General features: G+C 38.8%; 1 protein-coding gene across 1 annotated transcript in view; it reads right to left on the bottom strand.

Moving 5' to 3' along the window:
- LOC134210055 (uncharacterized) overlaps positions 1-27,360 on the bottom strand; it is a 923,126-nt gene that overhangs the window by 869,330 nt on the left and 26,436 nt on the right. Inside the window, exon 2 of the mRNA XM_062686079.1 lies at positions 23,813-26,719. Coding sequence (XP_062542063.1) covers positions 23,813-26,719 — 2,907 coding nt within the window. The remainder of the gene's footprint in view (positions 1-23,812; positions 26,720-27,360) is intronic.

The raw sequence follows: 27,360 nt of genomic DNA, 5'->3' as shown, positions 1-27,360 counted from the left end.
TCGTCGTCGTCTTCGTCGACGTGGGTCACCACTGCTGCCGTCGCCACCCTCAGCAGCGGCAGAACTTCGGTGGGTCGGGTGTTGACGGCTGGCGTTGAAAGAATGACGTAAGCAAAGATATTCGGAGTGATATGCTGTAGACACCTAAGACATCTTCCAATAAATTTGTGGCCAATTTGGGAACATTTGGTGGGGATGGAGTTTGAAGAAGATATAGTCCTCATTTCGTAGATGGATATGTGGGATAAGATGAATAAATGTGATGTATGGGCACGGGAAACAAATGTTTGTCAAGTTTGATGGAGTATCCTTCTTGGAGTACAATCATTCTGAGAAGTAGGAAATCGAATCGTACGAAAAATCATATCTCTACTCGATCTATGTATATTCTCATCATATGTAGCATGTTTAGATTGATAGTGGTGATTATAATGTTTGATTTTCTGTGGAAAACCATCAAAATTTCGATGAAAATCATCATCATAACAATCTTAACTGATTTACATTTTATTTTAAATATATTGCTGATTTCATTGCAGATGCCCAGCACTGCGGGTTCAGAATTGGTCGAACTTCTTGGTTTAACCGTAAAAGAAAATTAAGGAATAAATATTGGAATTAGAGAAACACCTGTAAGGCAAGTTGGATTTTTGATGATGATGATGATGATACTACCATCTATTGTAGCAAGGCACCTGCCGATAGCACTGGCCATATCTGACAAACGATTTGATCATGATTATACTATTGTATGTATTTCATCAAACTCCTGTATGAAGGGCCAAAATGGGTGGGGTGGTTCCATAAGCAAAGACACTTATGCGAATCCACGGGATGAATAGAGAATCTCCTTCCAGAAGAAAGTTCGTACACTCAAAATTATAATCTAGCCCTCGTTTCCCAGATTGACCCAATAGATGGGGAGAAGAGCCCGCCCTTTATCCACGAGATGTTAACAATATGAAGTTGGCGGTTTCACTCTTCCTATCCAAATCGCTTCAATCGGGTGCCCTGATGGGTTTCTCAGTGGTCATATAATTTGGTAAATATTTATATATACATATATATATATATATATATATATATATATATATATATATATATATATATATATATATCATGTATGGAGATAGAAAACCAATATCATTACAAAAACATATACAGATATCAATATTTCCCTAACAATTTCAATGAATCGACTGCTTTGAGCGTGCTTACAGCGGCACACTAGGAGTTAACTTTTCGGTTAACTTTTCGGTTTCAGTTCGATTTCTCAAAATTAAGCACTTTAAACGAAAAATATTTGGTAGGCGTAGTAGCGGACACCATCCTTCATAACCGGTACCAAATAGTTTTTCATTAAAAGTTCCTAATTTTGAGAAAACCAGCGTTAGATGTCTTTCGCCATACAAATTTCTGGCGGTTAACTCTTGCTAACTCTTGATCGTCTATAAAACCCATTTCCACGATTTAATAGCCCACTTTCCCTTCGACCCGGCTTCACGTACCTTTGCGATTCACCTGGCGAGGACTAAAGGAAAGCTACTAATTCTCGGTTCGGATTCTGTCCAAAGTATGGGTTTTGGGCGACTGTCGGTGAGTTTCGTTAAACTTATTAGATAACTTCACTCCCCTCCGTTTGTTTGCCTCGAAGCCGGGCCTTAGCTGACACTTAAGCTGGATTGATCACTCTACAATCCGCAACGAATGAACGGGATCCCGCTTACTAATTTCCAGCCCGTACAAGAAAAGCGACTAGGGGAATTGTGGGTAAAAACGACACTGCGGGTAAAACCGACACCACTTCAAATCTCTGATTTCAAGTGACTATCGGACAGAATTTCGACTGGCTTTGAATAAACGTTTGATTTCTTGTATTTCTACTCATTTTGTAACTGGCGGAGAGGTGTAAGCGTCATAATAAACAGACAATTAGCTTTGACTACCATTGAGGAGATGAGTTATGTAAAATTTTGGCATCGGTGTATAAGCTTTTACGACAATAATTTGTTGATTTTCTGTATTTTATCCATCTCTGATTCATAATTGAACATCATTTTGTGTATGTTGTGGAAAAATAGTTAACTTTTCTAATAATGAACATCAACATGTATCTCATCATTATTATGTTATCAGTTGGGGTAAATTCGACACCTGCCATCGAACCACGAAATACCTCTGTTTTATTATACTCATCATTCGCATAATATAATTCAATTATTGAAAAACGAGGCGCCGGGGAATATAACTTAATCATAGACTGATTACATACCATATCATCATTGGGCGTGACAATAGGTCTAGGGGGTAATATTGAGTCATCAAGGAAATCCTGCAGGTCGGATAACAATAGCGCTCAAAGAAGAACCGTATTTTTAGGCTTATTTTTTCTTAGATATATTTAATCCGTTCTCTAGTGTTGTTCTTTCGTGATCCATTTTCACCCCTGTAAACATGTAGCTTGTCACCTACGGAACTAGTCATTTTCATTTCTTGCCATAACTGCAACATACGCATTTATTTTAAATCGCCATTATGAACAGCTTTTTAAAATAAGTGAAATTTAAATGTAGGTTAATATTTACAGTAGTTAGTAAATTTGTTACTAACATTCTTATACTTTATATATTTTGTCATCCGACCCACTAAAGAAACTAAAAAAAATATGATATGTGGGGATGACTTTAAATATATAAAATTTTGTTCAACCATCGTTTATGAGTGACCCCTAAACATGAATTTCATACACAAATATCAAAACGAATGTTGTTGAACATTTCCTATTATGTTGTAACATCATTTAGAATTGTTCTGATGTTCGATTCCATAACGACTTGATGTGTCGGTTTTACCCTCATGTGGTATCGATCTTACCCGCACCCCAGCTATTTGGGCTGGAAGATGGACTGTTCGCGTTTTCATCATAAATCAAATTCTATCAAGAAATATTGTCCTGAGACCTCATGGACTGGTGCATGAAGAGTCGAAGTATGCTTGTATGAAATTTCTAGTCCAGAAAATTGCTTCAAAGATTGGGGAACTGTAAAGTTGCTTAAGGTGTCGGTTTTACCCACTTTTCCCCTATGCGCTGTTAGTCCAACGCGAATGGCGATTAGTCAAATGCAAAACAGAATAAAATCCACACGGAAGAAAAAAAGTACCCAAAATTGAGTATTTTAAAACTTACTTTTGAGTTTTTTTTTTCTCTTCTCTTTCATTCACTCTTTCTTTTGTTGTCAAAAACAAAAGAGCCAAACAATCCAACGACGTCAGTTCAATACGGGAAGCCAATTTTGAGTTTTATTACCTGAGGTCGAAATTGAGTGAATTAAACTTAAATTTGGGTCAATAAATTTTCCGTTGGGTACTTTTTTAACATGGGAGTAAAGGTAAACTACTTCGACCCTACTTACTCAATTTTGGCTTCCCGTACGGATGTTCAAGGTTGGGTGAATTAAACTCACTATTGGGTAGTTTATTTCTTCCGTGCATCTATTACAATTATCTTTTCTTTTATTTTTTGTCGGGGTTCTCAAAAGATTAAATCTCCAACACTTCACCTCTAAAACCACAGTTCGAAATCTACTTTTAACATATGAATACATGAAGGTTTTACTTTTGGAAATACATTTTCTCGGGACTGATAAAACGCGATATTTCTACTCCTCTGTTGCAAGCGGAATCATTTATTTCCGTTTTTATTTTTTTTTTCTTCTTCTGGAAACCTTGCAGATTCAATTGGCGATTGCAGTTGTTCTCCTCCCTAGATTTAAGAAAATGGTTGAAATAGGATCTATACTTTCAGGAGTCATTGCTGCACTGACTGAAGCAGAGTTCCACTTTGTTTATCCAAGACACCAACCGCACGAAACATGTTATCACCCAAGATAGTCAAGTAGTCAGACGAGTTATATGTTGTTCTCGCAAGATAATTAATTTACAATAATTAAATATCAATTCAATTTAAATAATAAATTGCCCAAATGAATAAAAACATCCAAATACTATTTACTTTTATAACAATAATAAAACATAATTACAGTATTTGTTTACAATTGATTTTTCTTAAAAAGTTAAAAACGATTAAACCTTCCTAATTTATTTAGATTTATTTTAGAATATTCATCCAACATTACAATAGTCATGTTCTAAGAAGAGGAAATAATCATCCAATCTTTACCAAGTTCAATTACAAAATATGATGAGTAGTGTCAAGAATAGAAGAATACAAATTTATCAAAATTAAGTTATATAATGTTATTGCCGCAAAATATAAAATATCAATAATAATCATTAGGATTAAACAGTAAGTTTTTAATGTGCAACCTACCACCAGGATATCTGTTGTTTGAAAAGAATGATATGGCTTAAACGCCTAATATTTGACAAAGTGAGTTCAAGCCTTATTTGAATATCGATACCAGTACATATCTGAAATTTGTATAGTGTACTCTTCAGTTATTTTTTATCTTAATTTAGCCTATTCATAATCATGTTTTTTTCTTCCAGTGTTTGTATTTATGTCTTTGTTGGTTATCTTCTGAAGAAGTTTCCCCATCAGAAATTTCGCTTATTGTTTCTTTATATATTTCTTCTGCTTTATTCTTTATTTTATCCCTATCTTTAGCCACATGTTCCCATTCTACAATACTAATGTTATTATACCTATTTAAATCATCTTCTAAAGAATCTACCCATGTTATGCTTGGTCTTCCTTTTTTCTTTTTTTTTTAGTCTTAGTTTATAGGCTAACTTGATTGATTGATATGATTATTGATGATTATCCTCTCTTCTCAATATATGGCCGTAGTAGCTAATTCTACCAACTCTAACTTTCCTATTTATTGTTGTCCCCTTTAATATCTTTCTTGAGTTAAACCTCAAACCATCCGGCCTTGAACAATTATTGAATATGGCCCTCAGAATTGATTTCTCATAATTAGCCATTGATATTCTGCTTTTTTTAGTAAGCACCGCTACTTTTGTTCCATAGATTATTGACGGCGCTAAAACCGTTTTGTATATAAGTTTACCTAATTCCCACGAGGGCTTAAATTGTTTGCAGAATTCTATCACTGTTCGGCTTGTTTTATATGTATTTCTACATCTTGAACTATTAGTAGATTTTCTGTCTAATGTGGCTGATAAACAAATTCCTAAATATTTAATTTTTTCATACACACGCCATTTAGTATTATGGTTTTAGGGTAACTTGCTTTATTATTTGGTAACCTCAATAATACTTGGCATTTTGTATGATTTAGTGTCAGACCTACTTCTGCTAATTGATCTACAAGTACTTTTAATATTTTTTCTAATTCTTCTTTGCTATTTGCAATTATAAGTAAATCATCCGCAAACGCTAGAATTAATGGTAATTTAAGGCAATTTATATCCAGTAATCTTAGTTCTGGAATTTTTTGAGCAATTTTACGAATAACATTTTGTATAATATAGTTAAATAAAGTAGGAGATAGTGGACATCCTTGTTTTATACCTTTTCCTCTTCTAATTTCACCCGATATTTGTTTGTTCCATAAAACTCGGGTCAACTCATTCTTCATGCATGCAATGACCCTATCGACTAATCTTGACGGTACACCTAGATTTAATAATATGTCTCTTAGATTCTGAATTTTGACTGTATCGAACGCTTTTTTAACATCTAGAGCAATTATATACAAATCTTTTCCCGCATTCCAATATTTTCCATAATTCCCCTAGTTACAAATATATGATCATCAGTTGATCTGTTATTTGTAAATGCTGCTTGGTATAAATCTGGCTCACCTGCATATATAATTAACTGTTTTACTAACCATTTCGCATAAATTTTATATACTTTGTTACATAAAGAAATTCTTCTAAAATCGTCTGCTTTTATTGCGTTTGTCTTTTTTGGTATGGGAATTTGAGTCGATTTGAGCCATTCACTTGTCAATTCGTTATCCATATATACTTTTTGTATAATTTTAATAAGTGATTCTAAAGTATCCCTATCTGATTTTTTATGTATTCCATATATATGCACCCAACCGGCGGTTGTTAGATTTTCTAACAATACTGTATAAGAATCTACCAAAACCTGTATAAGAATTGGGCATATGCGAAATTGCTAGATTCTTATACAAATATTGTATAAAAATCTAACAATTTTGTAAGGTTTTCTTGCATTTTTTGTATAAGAATCTAACAATTTCGCATATGCCCAGTTCTTATACAGGTGTTGGTAGATTCTTATACAGAATTGTTAGAAAATCTAACAACCGCTGGTTGGGTGTGTGATCAGGACCAGCTGCTTTTCCTTGACCTGAGTTTTTTATTATATTTATAATTTCTTCTGATGAAGGCGGCTCCTGTAACGGAATATAATCCTGTTGCTGACAAAATTGTATTTCGGGACCTTCACTTTCTTTCAAAATCTGTTCCCAAGTTGTTGTACTAATATTAGCCCTAAATTTTCGTTTATTTTAAAAAAAAAACCCTCTCAAAAAAATGTGTGTTTTCCTAATGCGTTGCCCATTTAGGTTTGTGAAAAAATCTCTTATTTGCTTTTCTTTATGTTCTTTTTTGGCGATATTAAATTCTTGTCTTCTATTACCCAATTTATATTTATATATTTGATTGTCTGGAAACTGACTAGATATTTTTATTGCTTTTTTTAAGCGATCAAATGCTTTCCTTCTTTTCGGGGTACTAGGAGTCTTTGATGTTCTAACTGTTTTATTCGCAGCCCTTCGTATTTTTACAGCTAAATCTGAGTAGCATTTTTCAATTGAACTGTCTTTCGTTATTTCGGGATTAGGAATAGATTTTAATACATCTTGATATTTCTCCTGTATCTTCTTGTCTTTTAGTAAATCAATGTTAATTTTTGTCGGTTCTTTTCTTGCTGAATTTTTGTGAACCGTTTTCTGCATTACTATTCCTACCAAGATTAGTTTGTGATCAGAACTAATAGGAGTCCAATAACCTTTGACGAACCTAATTCTAAAATTAGTTTTTGTTGGAATTAAAACATGATCAATTTGACTATATTTATTTCCACTTCTCCATGTTGTGGTCGTTCCAACCCCTATTTTTGATGACACATTTTTCAATCTAGTTGTATAAAGAAAGAGTTTGAAAAGCTCCCCATTGTCGTTGCATATGTCATGTCCCAACTTTCTCCCTATTATTTTCTTATCCTCACCTTCTAAATCATTTGTACCCAATTGAGCGTTAAAGTCTCCAATAATTATTAAATGTCTACTATCCTTTATGTTTGATGCAATCTCATTAAGTTTACACAAAAAAGAACTCTGTTGTTTATTAGGTGCATGAACTGAACATTGATTATAATGATAATACTATCCATTACTTTGAGTTTGATCCATAGTAATTCTGTTCTTATTAATTTTAAATTGAATATTTTTACATCAATGTGTTTTCTTGTATATAATGCTAATCCTCTGGTCTTATTTACATGATTATCAGCCACCTTCCATACATAATTTTCTGTAACAATCTCGTCTCCTAGAGTATTAACTTCCTGTAGTACAGCTATATCAATATTGTATGTCATTAAAGTCTCGTCTATCTCATCTCTTTTCCTACTGTTTCTACACCCTCTAATATTCCAACTAGCTAGTTTCAGTAGTTTACTACTTGAGGCTAAAGAATTGTCCTTTTTTTTGTAAGTGAATAATTGAGTTTTCTGTTTTATTGTTCAACATTCCTTCTGCTATAATGCTGCATGATGTTGTTTTATTATTATTAGCACTTTCTTTGTTTTTATCTGTGTAATGACTTGTTTTCTTTCCCGTGTTGTTGATTTTATTGTTTTCTATAATTCCTTCAATCTGCATTTCTGTATTATTGATTGCGTTAGAATTGTTTATATTATCTCGATAAGTTACTATACTATCATAGTGATTTTGATCAACTTCTCCTGTATGAAAGATATTAAGCATTCCGTTATTAGCGTAAGCTTCTCCTATTATGTTGATTGCTCCATCTTTTCCAGTTATTTTTATAGTTAATTCCAATATCTCAGTTGCTGCTAATAATGCCTCATGTCCTAACCATCTGCCATTTTCTCTCATCCTTTCCAATCCGATTTCGAAGTCCTCATCTGGATCTTTATAATCAAACATAAAATCCTCAAATTGTACTCTTTTCTGATAAATATAATCAGCGTTAAATTTTCTCATTTTTTTAACGTTATGGTCTGACGTAAGATATGTGTGATATTGTCTACTCAGTTGATCTAGTATTGATCTTATCATACAATTACCATCTCCTTCTATTGTTTTTATTTTAAGAATGCCTTCTAGTTGTGGATGAACAAATGTGTACAAATTCTCCTTGTTTGTATGTACATATGTGTCTGTAGCAAAACGGTCTATTATGTTTATCCAGTTGTATCTAACTATTTCTTTGCTTTCAATGACCACGTCGAAATGTATCTTTCCCTGCTCCTCAGACAAAAATAGTTTACATTCTTTTCTTTTGATTATTTTTTCGGTTACACCTAGCACTATCTCCTCGCCATGTTTTCGATGGATTATAAATTCTTTATTTAGTTTCAATGCCAATTCACCGAGTTTTTGAGTAATCAAATTCAACTGATTGATATCTTGTCCCTGAATTCTTAAACCATTAAAAAAATCCTCAACAATTTTTTTGTTTCTTGGATTAGAGTCTCGATTGTCCTGATTAACTCGTTCTAGAATAGCATTTTCCAATTCTTTATCGTCCTAATTTATTAAAAGCACTTTAAGAGTTTCATCTCCTGACTCAGAATCAATGAAAAGATATTTTGAATTAAATGCCTGTGTGTCGATGATTTCATATGGGGCTTGATCTTGTATATGATCTGATGAGTGTATTTTATTTTGTATCTGTAATTCATCGAATGTGTTGATCTTTTGATATCCTTTTATTTCTAATATGTTTTCAATATATCCGTCGGATGTGATAAAGAAATCCAAATGACTAATTTCTTCATTTTTAAAACGTTCACCATAAGAATATTTCCCTATTTTATCTTGAAAAACGTACACTGGACATTCAAGAATCTCCGCAATTATCCAAAGTATTTCAGTACCAAAAACTCGTTCACCATCAGAAATCAAAGAAACGTATTGTTCAAAAAGTTGCATTCCTTGTTGAAAATTTTCTTCCATTTTTAACTTCATATAATTTTGTATAACATTGTCTCGATTAATTAAAATGTAATCAAATATAATTGAATTCATTTCCATGATATCTTCACTTAATATATTGTCACATCCCACTCTATATTTTACCTGCGCCATGATCGTGTCAACGTGTTGAACTCTGAGTATCCGTTTTTCTGGCCAAAAAAAGGACTCTTCTGTGGTCCACTTTTTATTAACAATAATACCAATCATTTTATATAATTTTTACTCAATAGTTATGCGTGAGACTAAATGAAAAATAATCTATCTTTAAAATTGATGTTTAATCGATTAATTTGAATTGTAATGAATAAGATATTAAATTAAAGAAAATATGTATTGGAGGAGGAACAAATTCAAATAAAGTTAAGCTATTTATATCTAGGTTAAATGTAGGTATGTTGAAATAAGAAAATAAGGAGAAGAGAAAAAATTGAATAAAATTAAAACGAAAAACTTCTCTATATGCTTCCACAGCAACCGTGAATATGAATTCTCCAGCTCTTCGTCAGTATCGATTTGCAAATTACTATTCGTTAGCTTCCGTATCCTTTTCTTGATTAGGCCAAAAATGTTTGAGATGACAAAAAATTGACAAGCAAAATCACGCACGTCTTTACTTGGGCACAGCGTACTACGATCCCCCTGGAAGGCAAGTTGGATTTTTATCCAGAAAAAGAACTAACTCGAGCCTGTGATGAATTTCGCTTGTCTCGGGAAATAAAGCAAAGCCGAGTCAGCATTGAAAAAGGGGAACCACATCCTTTATTGTGTTATGCCAGGCACCCTCAAATAAATATAGAAGATGGTTATATCCGAGACAAAACCAAAATCGGAATTTTAAAAGAAAATTTGACCTGACTGTTACTGACGCCAACATCAGTCACTCGGTGATTAGTGGCTGAAACGCCATTTTGCTATTGACGCAAAATTTCTGTTATCGCCAAGCGATTATGATGTGCATTTTGAAAAATATTTATCCTGGCTCAACCTTCCCTTGTGCAAAATGATGGTTCTGAAAAGAACCGATTTGTTTTCAATAATGCCTTTCCAATCACAAGCAACAAAAAATCGAAACCAGAAACTAGAGAAAATTTCACTTCATTGCTACTGATGCCATCGTCAACCACTCGATGATTTACCGCTGAAACACGATACACGCCATCCATGCACATCTTTTTTTGCATCGTTTTCATCCAACAAGCGCTTCCGCTGTTATCGACGGGAAATTTCCGACGTTGCCATTTAGAAGATATTTTCAGTACCGCCACAGCTACACCGGGCTACAACCAACACTATTTTGCTCTGAAAAAACCTGATTTTTTTTAAACTAATTTTATTTGCTAATTATCTAATACATGCATTCATCTCTTAGACTAGGTGTTCCGTGTTTTCTTAACACTATCATCCTTATTTGCTATGTCATATTTTTAGTTATTATTAATACATTTCAATTGCCTTTGGCAGTTAGAATTTTTTACCTCTGGTTGAATTGAACCATGTAGGAATTACAATGTTTTCAACTTAAACTAAACTTAACCTATTTTATACTAAGGGTACAAGGAGTTAATCGTTGCAATAGAAGATTGCAACGATTTTTGTCTAAAATTGGAAATTATTTTGTTGGACATTTGTTGCAATGTCTCAATATGAGAAATTCTATGAAGTTCATTGGTACTATACCACGGAGGCAACTTCAGAATCATTTTCAAAATTTTATTTTGAATCTTCTGGAGTGCCTTCTTTCTGGTATTGCAGCAACTAGTCCATATTGGCACAGCATACAACATGGCAGGTCTAAAATTTGTTTGTAAATCAAAAAAATGTTCTTAAGACAAAGTTTAGATTTTCCGTTTGTTAGTGGATATAGACACCTAATATGTTTGTTACATTTGGCTTGAATGCCTTCAATGTGATTTTAAAAGTTAATTTTTGATCTAGCAGAAGTCCTAAATATTTAGCTTCGCTAGACCAATTAATTGGAACCCCATTCATAGTGACAATATGTCTGCTAGAAGGTTTCAAATAAGAAGCTCTCGGCTTATGTGGGAAAATTATAAGCTGAGTTTTGGAAGCATTCAGGGAAATTTTCCATTTTTGCAAGTAAGTGGAGAAAATATCCAAACTTTTTGCAATCTACTACAAATGACACGAAGGCTACGCCCTTTGGCTGAGAGACCTGTGTCATCTGCAAACAAAGATTTTGACACCCTGGTGGTAAATCAGGTAAGTCAAGTAAAAATGTTATACAATATGGGCCCCAGTATGCTGCCTTGGGGACACCAGCCCTTACAGGTAATCTGTCAGATTTAGAATTCTGATAGTTTATCTGCAGTGAGCGATCTGATAAATAATTTTGGATCAGTTTAATGATGTACAGAGGAAAATTAAAATTCATCAGTTTTACAATCAAACCTTCATGCCAAACACTGTCAAATGCTTTCTCTATATCAAGAAGAGCAGCTCCAGTCGAATATCCTTCAGATTTGTTGAGCCGAATTAAGTTCGTAACTCTTAATAACTGATGGGTGGTTGAATGCCCATGGCGAAAACCAAATTGCTCATCAGCAAAAATAGAATTGTCATTAATATGAACCATAATTCTATTTCAGTGGTCCTCAGCCTGCTTACTATCAAGGGCCACACAGTCATTTTGAGCTGTTAAAGCGGGCCGCAGTATATTTACAATACCGTAGAACGCTCATTCGACACCATTTAATTCGACAATTTTTAATTCGTGCCCTGGTAATTGGACACTAGTCGAATGAAAAAGTGCCGGAGCACATGCTCAGCTGTCACATTTCGCTCTTAGGGTCTGTTCACAAATTACGTAACCCTTTTGGGGGGAGGGGGAGGTCCAACTTGCGTTATACTTTGTTACACTAAAAGGTGGAAGAGGGGGTGGGTACTAGCAAATGTTACGCATAACGCGAATAACAGTTTTTCTTAGAGGGTTTTTTTAATCACTGATTGAAGTAATTGCTAATATGTCTTAATCACGACGATGAATACGTACCAACCTTTCCTCTTTACTACCATACTACGCATAATTGTCCCATGCTAGTCTTTGTAGTTTTTTACTTTTTATCAGTGCAGGCTATTTTGATGTTTTTTTTGGGAATCCTAAAATACAGCAAGTTTTGTTCGAATAATTGTTGCTAAATTTCGAGGCATTTTCATTCTAAGCAATTTTGCATCTTAGCTCAACCACATAAACAGTCCCATTTAAAAATGATTTGTCTATCGTTATCGTTTTAGTCATTACCGAAATCAAGCACATAGCGGGACCGTTATGCGTAAAAGAACAAAGCGAATATCGTATTTCTCGACAGAACAGTCCCGCTAAACTAAAATTTGAATGGTCATGGTCGCAATTCTATTTAAGTTTTTACTAGCTGCATTCTTGATATCCTTGGTTTTAATCATGTGCCGTTTCTATTCTAACAGTTTTCAATAAATACCAAAACCCACATGCTTCAGAGAAAAAAATGGATTTAAAATTTTCTCAGTTACGCGTTATATGGGGGAGGGAGGGGGTGCGGAAAATGTTACTTTTTGTTACGAGGGGGAGGGAGGGGGTCAAAAACTCGGATTTTTGCGTTACGTAATTTGTGAACAGGCCCTTACCGAACAAACACTTTCTCAACAGGCGCAAAACGCACTACAACATAATGGGGAGTAGCAAAACAAATAAGCAAATAGAGTTGCAAAACACGTATGAAACGCATAGGGTAGTCATTTTGTCGAATTAAAACGTAACCCCGTTCTCCGTTACGGTATTTGTTTATTATTTAGAATTGAATTTTGAAGCAAACAGCAACAGCATGCTTTAAACGCGTTTTTGAAGCCAGTTGAACTTAACAGCAGTTCTTATTTTCTGACTTTTTCGATCTGAAATATTCAAACGGGATTATATCTGCATTGCCCGACGTGTCGACTCGTTTATTTGGTCTTTTTCAAGAAAAATGCTCATTATGAAAAAGACTCAATAACGGGCTCAAAAGTCGGACTCTGCAAATATAAACACGTTTGAATATAACAAACCAACAAATTAAACAAATAAGAACAATTATCCCAGTCGAACTAAAACCACTTACCAGCAGTGCTGAATATAAAATTGAGTAAATCTGAGTTCAGGACTGTTTACCCTGTTTCCATTATTTCCGAGTAATTTAATTTTCCGGAAACCTTTTCTTCATCATCTAACTAACTACTAATCGCAGCATGACAAAATCTTGATTTCGTTGAACATTTTTCTTAGTGTGAACGTACTACATGTTAACGTACTACATAACGCATTTTCTGAACTTATAAATCAAGTAATTTCCAATCGAATTTTGCCACAACTTATTTTGAAGAGCGAAAGAATTCATATTAGGGTGAAGTGTATGACAACATTATTTTTACCTGACGTTCTATATTTAGCTCAGTTAAAGAGCCAAAAATACCATCAAAGTATGTTGCCGTTAGCCTACATAGCATGCATGAAGTGAAAAATTTATTTAATTATGATGATAAAACGATTCTTGTGTATGTGTTTCTTACACGGGACTGACTATTGTATACCTCCACCACAGCACATTCCACAGCCAACATTGAAAATTCCGCACTGACAGCCATAAGGAGAATCATGAGAAAGGAAGAGATAGGTGCGTTCCAGACTGACAGTTTCATAAACGACAAGCAGAAGAAAAGAGACTGCATCTATACTACGAAAACACAACCAAAACATCAGACCCCCGGTTTCTTAAACATCATAATGATGTGAACTTGACATATGCCCCGAGTACAACAAAAAACTCTACACGATGATAGCTTTTCCTGGATGTGATGTTTTTTAATGAGCCACCTGTAGTGTATATTCTGAAACCCTTCGCGGGCCGCAGGAAAAGGCTTCGAGACCGCATGCGGCCCGCGGGCCGCACTTTGGGGATCACTGTTCTATTTAAAAAAATCTTTTCAAATAGTTTGCTTATTGAAGAAAGCAAACTGATTGAGCGATAACTAGAAGCCTCAGCTGGATTTTTGTCCGGCTTCAAAATAGGAACAACTTTGGCGTTTTTCCATTTATCTGGGAAGTATGCCAATTGAAAACATTTGTTAAATATATTTACCAAAAAGGATAAAGAGCTCTCAGGAAGTTTTTTGATAAGTATGTAGAAAACACCATCATCACCCGGTGCTTTCATATTTTTAAATTTTCTAGTAATAGATCTCACTTCATCCAAATTAGTTCCCAACGAAGGGTCAAAAACATTCTCTTGATTGAGAATGTCTTCGAAGCTCCGTGTAACCTGATCCTCAATTGGACTAGTGAGACCTAGACTAAAATTATGGGCACTCTCGAACTGCTGAGAAAGTTTTTGAGCCTTTTCGCCATTTGTTAATAAAATTTTATTTCCCTCTTTAAGCGCTGGAATTGGCTTTTGAGGTTTTTAAGAATTTTGTTAATTTCCAAATGGGTTTCGAACTGGGATCCAACTTCGAGACATTATTTTCAAAGTTGGTATTTCTCAGAATAGCGAAACGTTTTTTAATTTCATTTTGCAAATCTCGCCAAATAAACATGGGACATAATACAGGCCTTTTCCAAACTTTTCATATTATTTAGTTCACTTTTGATAAAATGAACTAAATAAAATTCTTGAGAAATGCCCTCTGGGAAGTACTAGAGTGGGATTTCTTTTCATCTTAATTACTTGGACTGGTGAAAATCCAAGTAATTGAGAAATTTCAATTTTAATCTCATCCAGTGATTTGTCATCACTGGGAGACCTTCAAGACGACTTTGAACAATCGCTCAGTTTTGTCGTCGTATGTGAAGAATTTATGGCGCTTCTCAGTTAAATACTGAAGAAGACGTTTGCGATCGTCAAAGGATCCCGGCAAAACGCGGCAGTCACCCTTCCCAGCAATCTGAAATGAAACCTTGATCCCCTGAAGGTTACTCAAGATTTCATTCCGAAATCCAGAAAACTCGGCAACAGATACCACAATTGGCGGAATCCTTTGTTTCTTCGCATGAATCGAATCACCTGGGCTAGAGATAGATTCGATTTTCTCAAATTCGTCGTTAATCAAATCGAACTGATTGCTCAGTTCGATAGGAGATGAAATAATGTCAACGTTAGAGTTAGAAGGAATATCTGAAGTCTCCAGCTTCCTTCTATTTTTTCCGCGCTTGGGCAGGACGGTCTTGAAACCTTGTTTCTTTGAAGGAAGTGGAGACTTCAGAGACTCCCCCTTCCTCTTGTTTTTATTAATGCTCATGGCTGAGCGTGGAGACGTGACCTTCTAAGAGGTTTTTTCCCAGAACAGTGTCCCTGCAGGATTACCACCGCTTGTCGGAATTTTACTTCCGCAAACGGGTCCAACGTAAAACGAAGGCACGGGTCCTTGCAAAGATCGTAACGGGATCAGTGGGTACAAATAGCGCTAAGAAGCACCGTTGAAATTAAAATAGCGTCGGGTAGTATTAAAAACTTCCTTCCGCAAAGAGAGAAAGAACCGCACAGCACGAAAGCACGATGCGGTCTACTTCATTGCTACTGATGCCATCGTCAACCACTAGATGATTAACCACTGAAACACGATACACGCCATTCATGCACATCTTTTTTTGCATCGTCTTCATGAATCCAACAAGCGCTTTCGCTTTTATCGACGGGAAATTCCTGACGTTGCCATTAAGAAGATATTTTCAGTACCGCCACAGCTACACCGGGACTACAACCAACACTATTTTGCTCTGAAAATAACCAATTTGCTTTTCACAATGCGCCTTTCCAATCACTAACAGCAACCAAACGATGTTGTTGGCGACGGTCAATCGATGAATAAATCGCTCTCTCCGGTGGGGCCGCTGCTACCGGCCTCATCTTGCGACAGCTGCTGTGTGGACCTCGTGTCTGCTCTTCATGATGCCTTGATTGAACTGAGGATTAGAGTCCAGCCCATCATCAGTTGTACGTTTTTCATTTCTGTGCTTACGATGCACGTACAGAATGCAAGCAACGGACCCTAAACTTTTCTTTACACTTACCAAAGCGTTCATGCAATGTTTTGATCCCGACCAGACGGTGGTCCTCAGAATTTCGTGTCCTGGGAGATATGTTGAGGATCATCCTCAGGAACTTGTTTTGTACTCGTTAGAGATTCAGATGATGAGTTTTAGCGCAGCTCTCCCAGACCAGCATGCCATATTCGATCACAGGGAGGATGATTTGCTTGTAGACAGCAAGCTTATTTTTCAGGGACAATGACGACCGGCGATTGATCAAATGGTACATTAGTTTCAACGAGACACGACAGGCAAAACATGTTTAGGGGATTTAGAGTGGGGGAAAATGAGCGGGTCTTCGCCGCGTTGATACAGATCTTCCAGCAGGCCTCGTTGAAGTTTTGCTACTAGCGTGCTGATCACTCTACCATTGTAAACGATGGAGGTGGCATCTGCGAAAAGAGACAAAATGCCGCCTTCTGAAGGTTCTGGCATGTCGGAGGTGAACAGATTGAAAATCAGGGGCCCGAGAATACTGCCATGGGGGACGCCTCCCTAGTAACATTTCGGTTTGCTGGTTTTATAACACTCTTGAAAACTTCAAGAGCGTTATAAAACTTAAAATGTTACTTGGGCTGTGACGATGTTGTGCGCATTGAAGCTCGCTCCACTGATTGTCCTTGTCCACCTGGAATGTCCTTGCTGACAGGTAATTGTTGATGATTGTTACCAGGTAGTGTTGTAGCTTGTACACCAGGCCATTATGCCATACATTGTCGAATGCCTTCTCGACATCGAGTAAGGCCATGGCGGATGTTTTTTAGACAAATTTGTTCCATCTGAGGACGTTACTAACTCAAGTCAGTTGGTTTACGGTTGACCGACCGCGTCGGAAACCAAACTGTTGCTCGAGCAAGCTGTTGAGATTTTCGGCAGAATCAAGTAACCGGTGATGAATAGCTTTTTCGAATAGCTTGGATAACCATGAGAGAAGGCTGATGGGACGATAACTTTTGGGGGAGGAAGGATCCTTCCTAGGCTTATAAATGGGGATGACTTTCGCTGACTTCCAGAACGTTGGAAAGTATAGCTGAACCACCACCTCCGCAAACACTGATTAAAGATCACTGATTGAAGATCACTCAGAACGGAGCACTCATGTGTTTGAGCTCGAGATTCAGAATGTTATCGAAACTCGGGGCCTTCATGTTCTTTGAAGATTTGACATAAACCGTCAATTCGCCAGCTGAGATCTCCAACTCCCCCGAGAAAACGATGAGAATTAGATGAATGTTGTGTACATACTCGTTAATGGATGCTTCCTGTGGACTGAAAATGTTCTGCCCAAGATTGTGTAAGCTGACGAAGTGACGACCTATTTCAGCGACCTTCTCTGCAGGAGTTATCAAGCGCCATTAGCGTCTACTGGGGTCAAAGGTGAAATGGGCCGAGCCTTGGATTTTAGTATTTTGATCATTTTCCAGAACGGCTTAGCATAGTTTGGCAGAGTGCGAATAAGATAATCGAATAAGATCGAGAAATCGTTATTTTTTAGATGCACCATTCTGGCTTTGATAATTTTTATGATTCGACTGCAGTGAGCCCTAAGCTCAGGTAGTCCAGTATGCTGAAATTGCCTGCGAGTGACATTCCGCAATCGAATCAAATCTTTGGTGAGTGCGTATCAATGGTTAGGGTGTTGCTTACCAACCGAGCCGTCGGTACATGTTGTTCTCGGGCACCGAGATCGCCTCCTCGATTGAACGCAGCTGCCGATCAATTGTTTCAGGCGTTACCGGCTGCGCTCGTAGGCGACGTTGGCGTTGCCGGATGCCGATTAACCGAGGAACCCACCTTTGCCACCACCGGATAGTGATCCGAGCTGAGTTCCTGGTAGATGACCGGCTGCAAGATGTGGTCGTTCATGTTGGTGATGTACAATGGCACAGGTCGATTGTCGAATGGACGCCGGACCGGCTGAGAGTGGGGGAATCCGGACTTAGGATCGTGTAGTGGCCTTCCTTCATATCGTTGCTCCAGACGGTGCCGCTTCGATTGGCGCGGCTGTTGCCCCAGGCTTGATGTTTGGTATTCGCCGGCAATGATGTACTGACCTTGTCTCCGCTTTAGCTTGACGATGTCCCTCCGAATGGCGGCCAATGAACCATCACAGTCTTTAGCTTGAGTTGGGTAGTATGCCGCGATGATTGTTCCGACGGAAGTGGTCACTTCGACACCGATGGCCTCGATGATGCTCAGCTGGAAGATTGGCAGCAGGCGACAGTTTATGTTGTAGCGAAGAGCGATGGCCGCACCTCCCCTGTTTCGTTCCATGCTGTCGACGGAACCCAGGAGGAGGGAGCGGGGCCATTCGGTGATGGATGGTACCGATGGTGCTGGAGCTTGAATCGACGCGACGCAGCTGCCGCTGCCAGTCGCTTGTGCGGTTGTAACGGTGGGAGGATTGGAATCGCAAAACGGGAGGCCGGGATGGCTGAAAAGTTCGCCTCGTTGAGGGCAGGAACACGGTTCTTCTTCGGCAGGGTCCTGGTGGAAGCCTTCTTCCGGATTTTCAAAAACGCCGCCCGCTTTGGACAGTCCTTGGTTGTAGCCCGATGTTTTTCTCCGCAGTTGGCGCACTTGGGATCAGTCACCTCCATCTTGTCGCATTCATCAGTTAGATGGAGTTCGCCACACTCCCCGAAGGACGTAATCCAACCTTAAAATGAATCATGTATTTCCTTGCCTTCAACCAAGCAAATGCATAAACTGAAATTTTCCAAAGAGAATTTCACCGAGGATTGCCCCAGAAAATTCTGTAGCATTTAACCTGGAAGCCCTCTAAACATTATTTTAATTTTTTTCAAGAACTTTTCAGGAATTTCCCCGAAAATTCCCCCAAGAATTCCTTCGAAAATTACTCCAGGAGCTCATACAAAACTCTCCCAGGAATTGCTTCCCCAGAAATCCAACGGGAGTCCCCCAGTTTTCTTTCTGGAAATTTCTCCAGGAGTACTTCTAGAAATTCCTCCAGGAATTCCCTCTAAAATACGCCTAATAATACCTCCGAAAAAAAAACTAAATTCCTCCGGAGATCTCTACAAAAATTCTTCCGGAGATTCGTTTGAAAACTACGCCAGAACTTCCACCGAGAATTCCATCGAAAATTTCGTCCACAAATCCTCCAGAATTTCCCCAGATTTGCTAGAAATTTATCCGGAAATCTCTTTAGGGAATTTTCGGCCAGGAATTCCTCTGAAAATTCTCCTCAAGTTCAAAGGTCACATCACTTTTCATGATGAAAGCCGATCTATCTTTCTGATTACCCCACCCAACTAATACAACTTCTTTCCCGTAGTAATTGTGGAGATGCAGAGATATTCTCGGTCTCTAGTATCAGCAGGGACCACACACTAAATTTCCCTTCCATTCCAACCAAACGGGCCGTAAGCACTTGGTCGGTGCCGTTAATGATCAACAATTGAAAGCTTCTGAAACATGCACTTCGAGAATAGATCGTAAGCCCCAACCACTAATCAGTTGGATCGAACAATCACGGAGTAGCAACCATCGAGACAGTCTAAGCTAAGCTCGGCGATTGAATACAAAACATAGAATGAAAAAATCCTCTGTAGACACACTCGCTAGGTAGCATACCGTGAGAGACGTTTTTCGTAAGCTGTTAGGATAATGAACTGATCCCTTAAGCAGCACACTTGTCATAAACGAGTTCCTGTCACTTATGTACGACCAAATCCTGTCATATATGTAAGAGAGAGTGAGACACACGACGATCTCTGAAGCAGACCTGAGGAGAAAGCCTAGGCAGTGTATCGCGAGCAGGGTAGAAATATTTCACAGTCAATGCAGTGAAAAACATGGATCTCAGTATAATCTGCAGTCGCCTCCATCGCCGCCGTGGTGAGTGCGACTGGGTGCAGCCGAAAAATCATTTCCAACACCGATTGTTCAATTTCGCATTCAGCCACTCACAAGTCGCTCTGACAGGCTGCTCAGTTCGCGCCTTACCGTATGACTGTGAGTGGCCCATTTAAACGCGTGGTGAAATTTTTCAATTTGCTTGGTGAATGCGTATATTTTGCTGTGGTAAATTTCATCTTCGCGGCGCAGTGAGTGATGTGAGCTCTGTTGTTTACTTTTCTGCCTCTCCAGGAATGTGAGGTTGATTTCAAAGCAGGAAGAAAATAAAAACATGATATAAAAAAACATCACCTTCATCCAGTGCTGCCGAAAATTTACAACCCTGATCGCGAGATCCTAGAGCAACCGATCGAGTTTTAGCGTTGCTCCGCGAGCAGTGTGTTTTTTGACGGAAATCCCCTTTAATTATACTTTTCGTTATATTGAAATATCTTTAATAAAAATAAACAATCTCACATGGAGGCTCAACCGGGATTTTCCTCATGTTTTTGGGCTTCAATTTTCTGCAAATGGCGGCGTGAGGCCCTAGCGTGGAAGACGTGGTCGTATGAGTCAGAGTGTTTCGTGCGGTGCTCGCGACAGAGAGAAGTCTCCGCACCATAGAAAACTGTAGGCGTGGTTTAGTGAGAGGAGTCGTCGAGAATACATCTCATAAGAAAGTGTTTGTGCAAAGTGCAATAAGAAGTAGTCTAACATGTTCGTGCGAGAAGTGTTGACAAAACTTACAAATGAGCAACTCCGCGAGTTATGCTCTGCCAAAAGTTCACCAAACACCGGTAAAAAAGAAAAGCTGACTCGGCGACTGCTGAGTGACAGTGGAAACAACGAAGAAGAGACTATGCTCCACTCAGCAAGAGAAAATCTTCAGATCAATTGGGATAAATCACAGTTCCTGAAGAGAGAAGTCGATTATTCCGCACCTTGGAGGAAAAATCAAACACCAAATTGAGTGCTGTATCAAGTGCATCCTTGCTGATCGGAAACGAGGAAAAACAGAAGGATTGCTGTCACCGATTCCAAAAGGCGACGTACCTTTTGATACCTATCACGTGGATCACGTAGGTTCCATGGATGCTACGGAGAAGCTATACAAATATTTGTTTGTTGTGGTGGACGCATTCACGAAATATGTGTGGATTTATCCAACGAAGACGACGAATTCTGCCGAAGTGATCCAACAATTGCAGCTGCAAAGTGAATTGTTCGGGAACCCTAGGCGTATCGTTAGTGATAAAGGATCAGCACAGCATTCACTTCTCACAAAAAAAGGGTTTAAAGGAACTACAACTCCAATTTCCGCATTAATTTGTAAACCAAAAAGAAATTATAAAAAATCCAAAGTAATTCCTCAAAGCGAACTTTGGAAGGTTTTCCTGAAACTGTTTGCGTAGGTTTTTCCAAAGGAATACTTACCTGCTTACCTTAAGGATTTTCCTATGGGAATATCTTGATGCATTTCCAAAAAAATGTCTGGATCTATCTCCGAAGTAATTTTCTGAGAATTAGAGAAACCCTGGAGGTAATTCAAAGGGAATTCTTGAAAAAATGCGCAGCGAAAGAAAATTTGGGAAATTTCCTCAGGAGTTCCTTCGGAAATTTCTGTAAGACATTCTGAGAGAAATTCCGGCGGCATTACGGTACTAGTCTCCGAAGGTCTAAAGGAATTTCCACAGACAAACAGACATAACACTCGAAAAATTTCCATTGTTCACTGATTTACTGGTCAATTCAAATAATCATTAGTTGGCCAATCGATCACTTGTGGTGCGCGCATCGGATTTGCTCGAGTTTGACGTTTGCACACTACCGCCATCTGGTTCGTGGTTTGCCCAACTAACTAAAATCAACAGATGTCGTTAGTGTTTGAACGACGATTAATTTGATGAGTGAATATTCAATGTGTTATGTCTGTTTGTCTGTGGAATTTCTGTAAGAGTTGCTAAAAAAAATCCGGTGGAATGCCCGAAGGAATTCTTACAGGATTTTTTGATAGAATTTCTGGAGGAAGTTCTAAATAAATTTCTGAGGAAAATTTTGAAGAAATTTTCTTTTTGAAGTTTCCAAACGGATTTCTTGAGAAAGTACTGGCAGAATTCTGAAAATATATTCCAAAGAAATTCCTAAATCGATTTCCGAAAAAAAATCTAAAGAAATTTTGGAAGGATTTCTCCTAAACAAGTTTCCGAAGGTATTCCTAAAACAATTTCCTTACTTCTTTGAATTTTCGAAAGAATATTATAAGGAATTTCCAACGGAATTTCTGCATTAATCTCCGAAGTAATTTTCGGAGAAATCTCAAGAAAATCCGAAAAAAAATCTTGGAGGAATGTCCTTAAAAATTCTTGCAGAAGCTTAAGAATGTCAGAAATTCTTTAAGGATTTAATTTTGAAATCCCGTTTGAAAATTCCATTATTTTATTTTAATAAATTCCTAATTATTTTAGAAATTCTTTTGGACTCTCTCTCAGGAATTATTCTGGAAAGTTCGTGCCAATGCCTATGGATAATCCTTCGGAAATTCCTTTAGGAATACTTACGGAAATTATTTTAAGAATACTTTCTGGAATTGATTTAGGAGAAATCCTTTGGAAATTTCTTCAGCAATTCCTCGGAAAGTCTAAATTATTTTCGGAAATACCTTTCAAAATTTCTTCGAAAATTCCTCCAGAGTTCCTTCGGAAATTCTTCTAAGGATTCCTTTCGAAATTCGTTTACAAATTATTTTTGGGATTCTTTTTCGAAATTCTTTTCGAAATTCCTTCGGAAAATTCTTCAGGAATTCCTTTAAGAACAGACCTCCCGGAATCAAAATCTAATTTCACTCACGTTTTCAAGAGCATCCCACTCGATACGGAAGCAACGCACAACCGTCTTAAATAAATAAAAATGACAGTTGTGTGTTGCTTCCGAATCGAGTGGGATACCCTTGAAAATGTGAATAAAATTAGTTTTGGATTCCAGGAGGCTTGTCCTTAAGAAGAATATCTACGGAAATTGTTCAAGGAAAACCTTCCACAATTTTTTTTAGAAGAAATCCTTTTATGTATTCCTTTGGAAATTGCTTTAGGAACTCCTGCGGAAATTAAATTAAGAACTTCTTAAAAAAATGAGTTTCTTCAGCAATTATTTCAAGGTTTTATAAAACTTTTTCTCCAATTCCTTAAGAAATCCTATCCAAAAATCTAGAAAAAAAATCTTGGAGTTTCCTGGAAATGTCATTCATTTATTTGGTGGGGCACGTGCTCCAGCTTAACTCCGCCAATGCAAAACACATCGAGAAAGAAAGAGATAGTTAACTGTTAAGATCGATTTTAGAAAGCAAAATAGTGATTTTGAGTGAAAACAAGAATTTGGGTCTCAGAGGTTTTATAATCGTATTGTAGGGTGTAACATTTTGAAATAATTTAGTTTTTATATTGTCGTCTGAGAGCATAATATAAAACATGGTACATCTATACTTTCCAAACAGAAGTACCTATACTGGTTACAATTCACGGGTAGTCAGAAATGATTAAAATTTGACTATGTTAAAATGTCATCTTCCCAAAATATTCTATTCTTAGTTTGATCAAGCTTAATCTCCTATTATAATAAAGTCCCACCTGCTCACTCCGATCAAAAATTAATTTCCAAATCAACCACCACATAAATTACCCGCACACAATCACCCCCATCAACAAGCACTCACCTGCTTCACGCTTCCATACTTTGGCTTCTCGGGCACCACCTTATCACTGAGAAACACCTCATCGTCCTCGTCGTCGGTGAAATTTCCGTCGTCTTCGACGGCCTGTTGCTGCACCTTCTTCTTCGCCTCTTTCTTCGGAACCGATGACTGCTGTTGGTGTTGTTGCTGTGGCTGCTCCTGTTTCCGTTTGGATTGCGGAGTCAGAGCCGGGGCCACCACGTCCTGTATGGTGGCAGCGACAGCAGCGGCCGCCCCCCGTTTGCTGCGCTCGAAATCGGCCCGATCCCGCCGCGGAAGAGATTTATCCCTGCTGTCACCGGAAGCGGTGATTGGTTGAGCGGTGTCGAGCGGAGGATTCAATGGAATCGGAGGCGCTTGACGGCGGGCGACGTTGCCGGGTGGTGTTGGCTGCGTTTGGGTGGGTTTCGGAGGTTGTGGAGCCATGTACTTGAGGCTGGAGCGTTTGGGGTGCGTGGATGTTGGCGGTAATGGAGGGGGAGGTGTTTGCTTTTGCTCTTTCGAGTCGGTTTTAGGGGCGGTTGGCAGTTGGGTGATTTCTGCATAGTCATGATTCAAGTTTGATAGAGTCGCTCTGGGGGGTCCGGTGGCTGTGACGGATTTTGCGGGTGTGTCTACTTCTCGGGCGATCGTACTAAAGAGTGGACCGAATTCGGAGCTTTTGGCTTTGGATGGGATTGAGGCTGGTAGGGTGCTGGAGAAGTTAGGCCCATAGCGCTCGATACCAGCCATTCCATAGCGCCCTTCGTGGAGAATCTTGCTTCTGGAAGGAGACAACAACAGCTCATGACTTTGACTGATTGACAGTTTGGTGTTTTCGTCGTATTTGTGAGTGGCCCTGATGCCGATGTTGCCTTTTGGGTTGGATTTCAATTTCTCGTAGGTATGCTCCTGCTGAGATGGTGTCTTTTTCGTAATCCCGGCGTACGTGGTAGGGGTTTCATAAATCTTGCCACTAGGAGTCTGTTTCTGCTGCGGATGTTGCGGATAGGGGGACGTTCCCAACTGGTTCCGTTTTACGTTGCTTACGTGTTTCATAAAATCCTCCGCATAGGAGGGTACATTATAATTATCCTGGATCAAATTGTTACCCGACTGACGCGAGTGGCTCTTCCTGCCGATGCCGGTGTCATCGAAATCGGAGGAGAAGTAGCTTGACGAGCAGTCACAATTTCGACAGTCGTACCGGCATGTGTCAGAGAAACTACATTTGTCTACGTCTAGACTGCAGCGGCGGCACTCTGAAGCAAAGCGACAGCTCTCGGAACTACCAAAGTAGCGTCGATTGGCCGGATAGGAAAACAACGAGTCCCCAAGGGACGAGTCGGACATATTACCGGTGCGAGGTTGCTTCAGGGAGTTCTCACTCCGAGCTGATGTCTCGCTCAGAATGGATGCATTGGAGCTCGTTTTGTAGATTTTGGATGGATGCTGTGGCTGAACGTTTTGTGCTGCAGCAGCCTCACGTTGATAGTAGTACAAGTTGGCTTGCTGATAGAGCTCACGTTGCATCCGGGCCTGCAGAGAATCGGACGATGAAGATGATTTTTTTCTGTTCATCTCTTGGTAGAAATCGGAGTTGGTCGAAACTAGATTTTGCGGTTGCTGATAAATGTGATGGCGCTGTTGACCAGTCGAACCAGGCGCCCCTGGGAGAGTACCATACTGAGATTTGTAATAGATCTGCTGAATGGGGTTATACTCGCAACCGAATGCAACTGGTGTTGTTTCTATTTTGAAAACATTAGGATTATTTGGATTGTATGACTGATACTGCAGGACGTTGCCAGTTGCCGTACCGTATGTAGACGACGATGAGTGATACATGCTCGAATCGTCAATGTCCAACGATTTCACTGTTGCCTTATACTGCGGCTGATGCTGTGGACCGGGAACCGGGCCCTGAGGCGGGGGCACTTGTTTCAATTGTTCGTATACATTCTGCTTGTCCGATTGCTTCTGTTGATGATGGTGATGTTGTTGCAGTTTATGTTTCGAAACATGGCTATGACACGCTTCGCAGTTACTGTTATTACATTGCTGGACACACAATTCACAATCTATAAACTGAATCTTCTCATCACTTGGGTCGTTTGGTTTCTCTTCGAAATAAATCTCCTCATAAATGTTTTCCTCGCTTTTGGACAACCCTCCTCCCCCAACAGCTCCGACTGCCTCCGCAGGCTCGGAACGTTGCTTCAACAAATTCTTTTTGGAAGATTTCAGCCCCTCTTTTAGCAAGTAGTAATTGAAGCTCTTGATTCCGATCTCACCCTTCAGAAAACGTTTCCCAATCTGCAACTTACTTCGACCTTCTTTTCCATCTTCGTCTCCATCCTCCTGAACTGACATACCCTCGTCCACCGCTGCATTCTGTCTCCTGATTAAATTTCGATTTTTCCCACGGCCATCTCCCTCATCCTCGCCTTCCCTCTCGAACCACCTACCGTCGTTTCCCTCACCCGCACTTTTCCGATCCAAACTTCTTCCCCGTCGATCCAGGGCTGAAACCCTTCCGCTCCCAGCCCCACTTCGTAGATTATCCGAACTGCTCGATTCGTCCGCATTCAACCGCAACATTTCCGAACTATTATGGTAATTATACTTTTTCCTCCTCACTTTAACCTGCACGTTGTGGGCCGCACCGGGATTCTTCCCTACATCCGCGGCGTCCACACTGAACCCCGACCCCCTCAAGTAGTCCTTCCCCACCGAGTTGGACTTCTTCTTCGGGATGGTGTAGAACTTGCGCGACTGCTGCTGCTGGTGGTCCACGTTTTCCGGGCCACTGTTGCGGCGCATAGGCAGGGCCAGGTGGCGCACGTCCTCCGTGTAGGCCGGATCGTTGACAAAGCGCTCCCGCACCGAGGAACTGGAGCGCTCCTTGAGCTGTGGAGAAACCGGAAATGGAAAGAGAGAATGCAAAGAAGCAATGTGAGTGACGGATGGGATGGAATTATTAATTACTACTATCTACGAGCTGCATGACGTTTGGCGCTTTGCGAAGTCGGTGCATATTGAGTTGTGTAAGTTTTTGGATAATGAGGGAGAAAATTAATTCGCGTTCTCCTCTATTCAGATTGTTGGTTTAAGGCGATAAGATTCAAATGAAAGACGCCAATTGATCAATCCAGAATTAATTGCGCAATGTAAATATAGCTTCCTATTCATCCAGTAAATTTGAACATGATAATGAGTTAGCAAATTAAATTTAACCATCGACGTTGAATTATGACATTGTCATGTTTATATACTGGAATGAAATATCAAAATGCTGAGTCAATTTTATAAAAGAAATAAGCTGTAATTTTGTGAATATTCAAAACTATGTTCCTGAAAATTTTGATTCTAAGCAGTGAATATGAACAGATGCTGTTCTTCTATATACTTTCTGAACGAGTTATGTCGGTGCATGGATTAGACAAGGCCAATCAGGTAAATTATGTGTCGCCTAATTGGTTCAAATGTCAAAATTTCGAACATTACATGAATTCTCGCTTAACTTTTCAAAAGGACCTAAGTAACATTTT

This window comes from Armigeres subalbatus, chromosome 2 (genome assembly GCF_024139115.2).
Source record: "Armigeres subalbatus isolate Guangzhou_Male chromosome 2, GZ_Asu_2, whole genome shotgun sequence".
In the NCBI taxonomy this organism is placed as follows: Eukaryota; Metazoa; Arthropoda; class Insecta; order Diptera; family Culicidae; genus Armigeres; species Armigeres subalbatus.
This window is presented reverse-complemented; position numbering and strand designations above follow the sequence as displayed.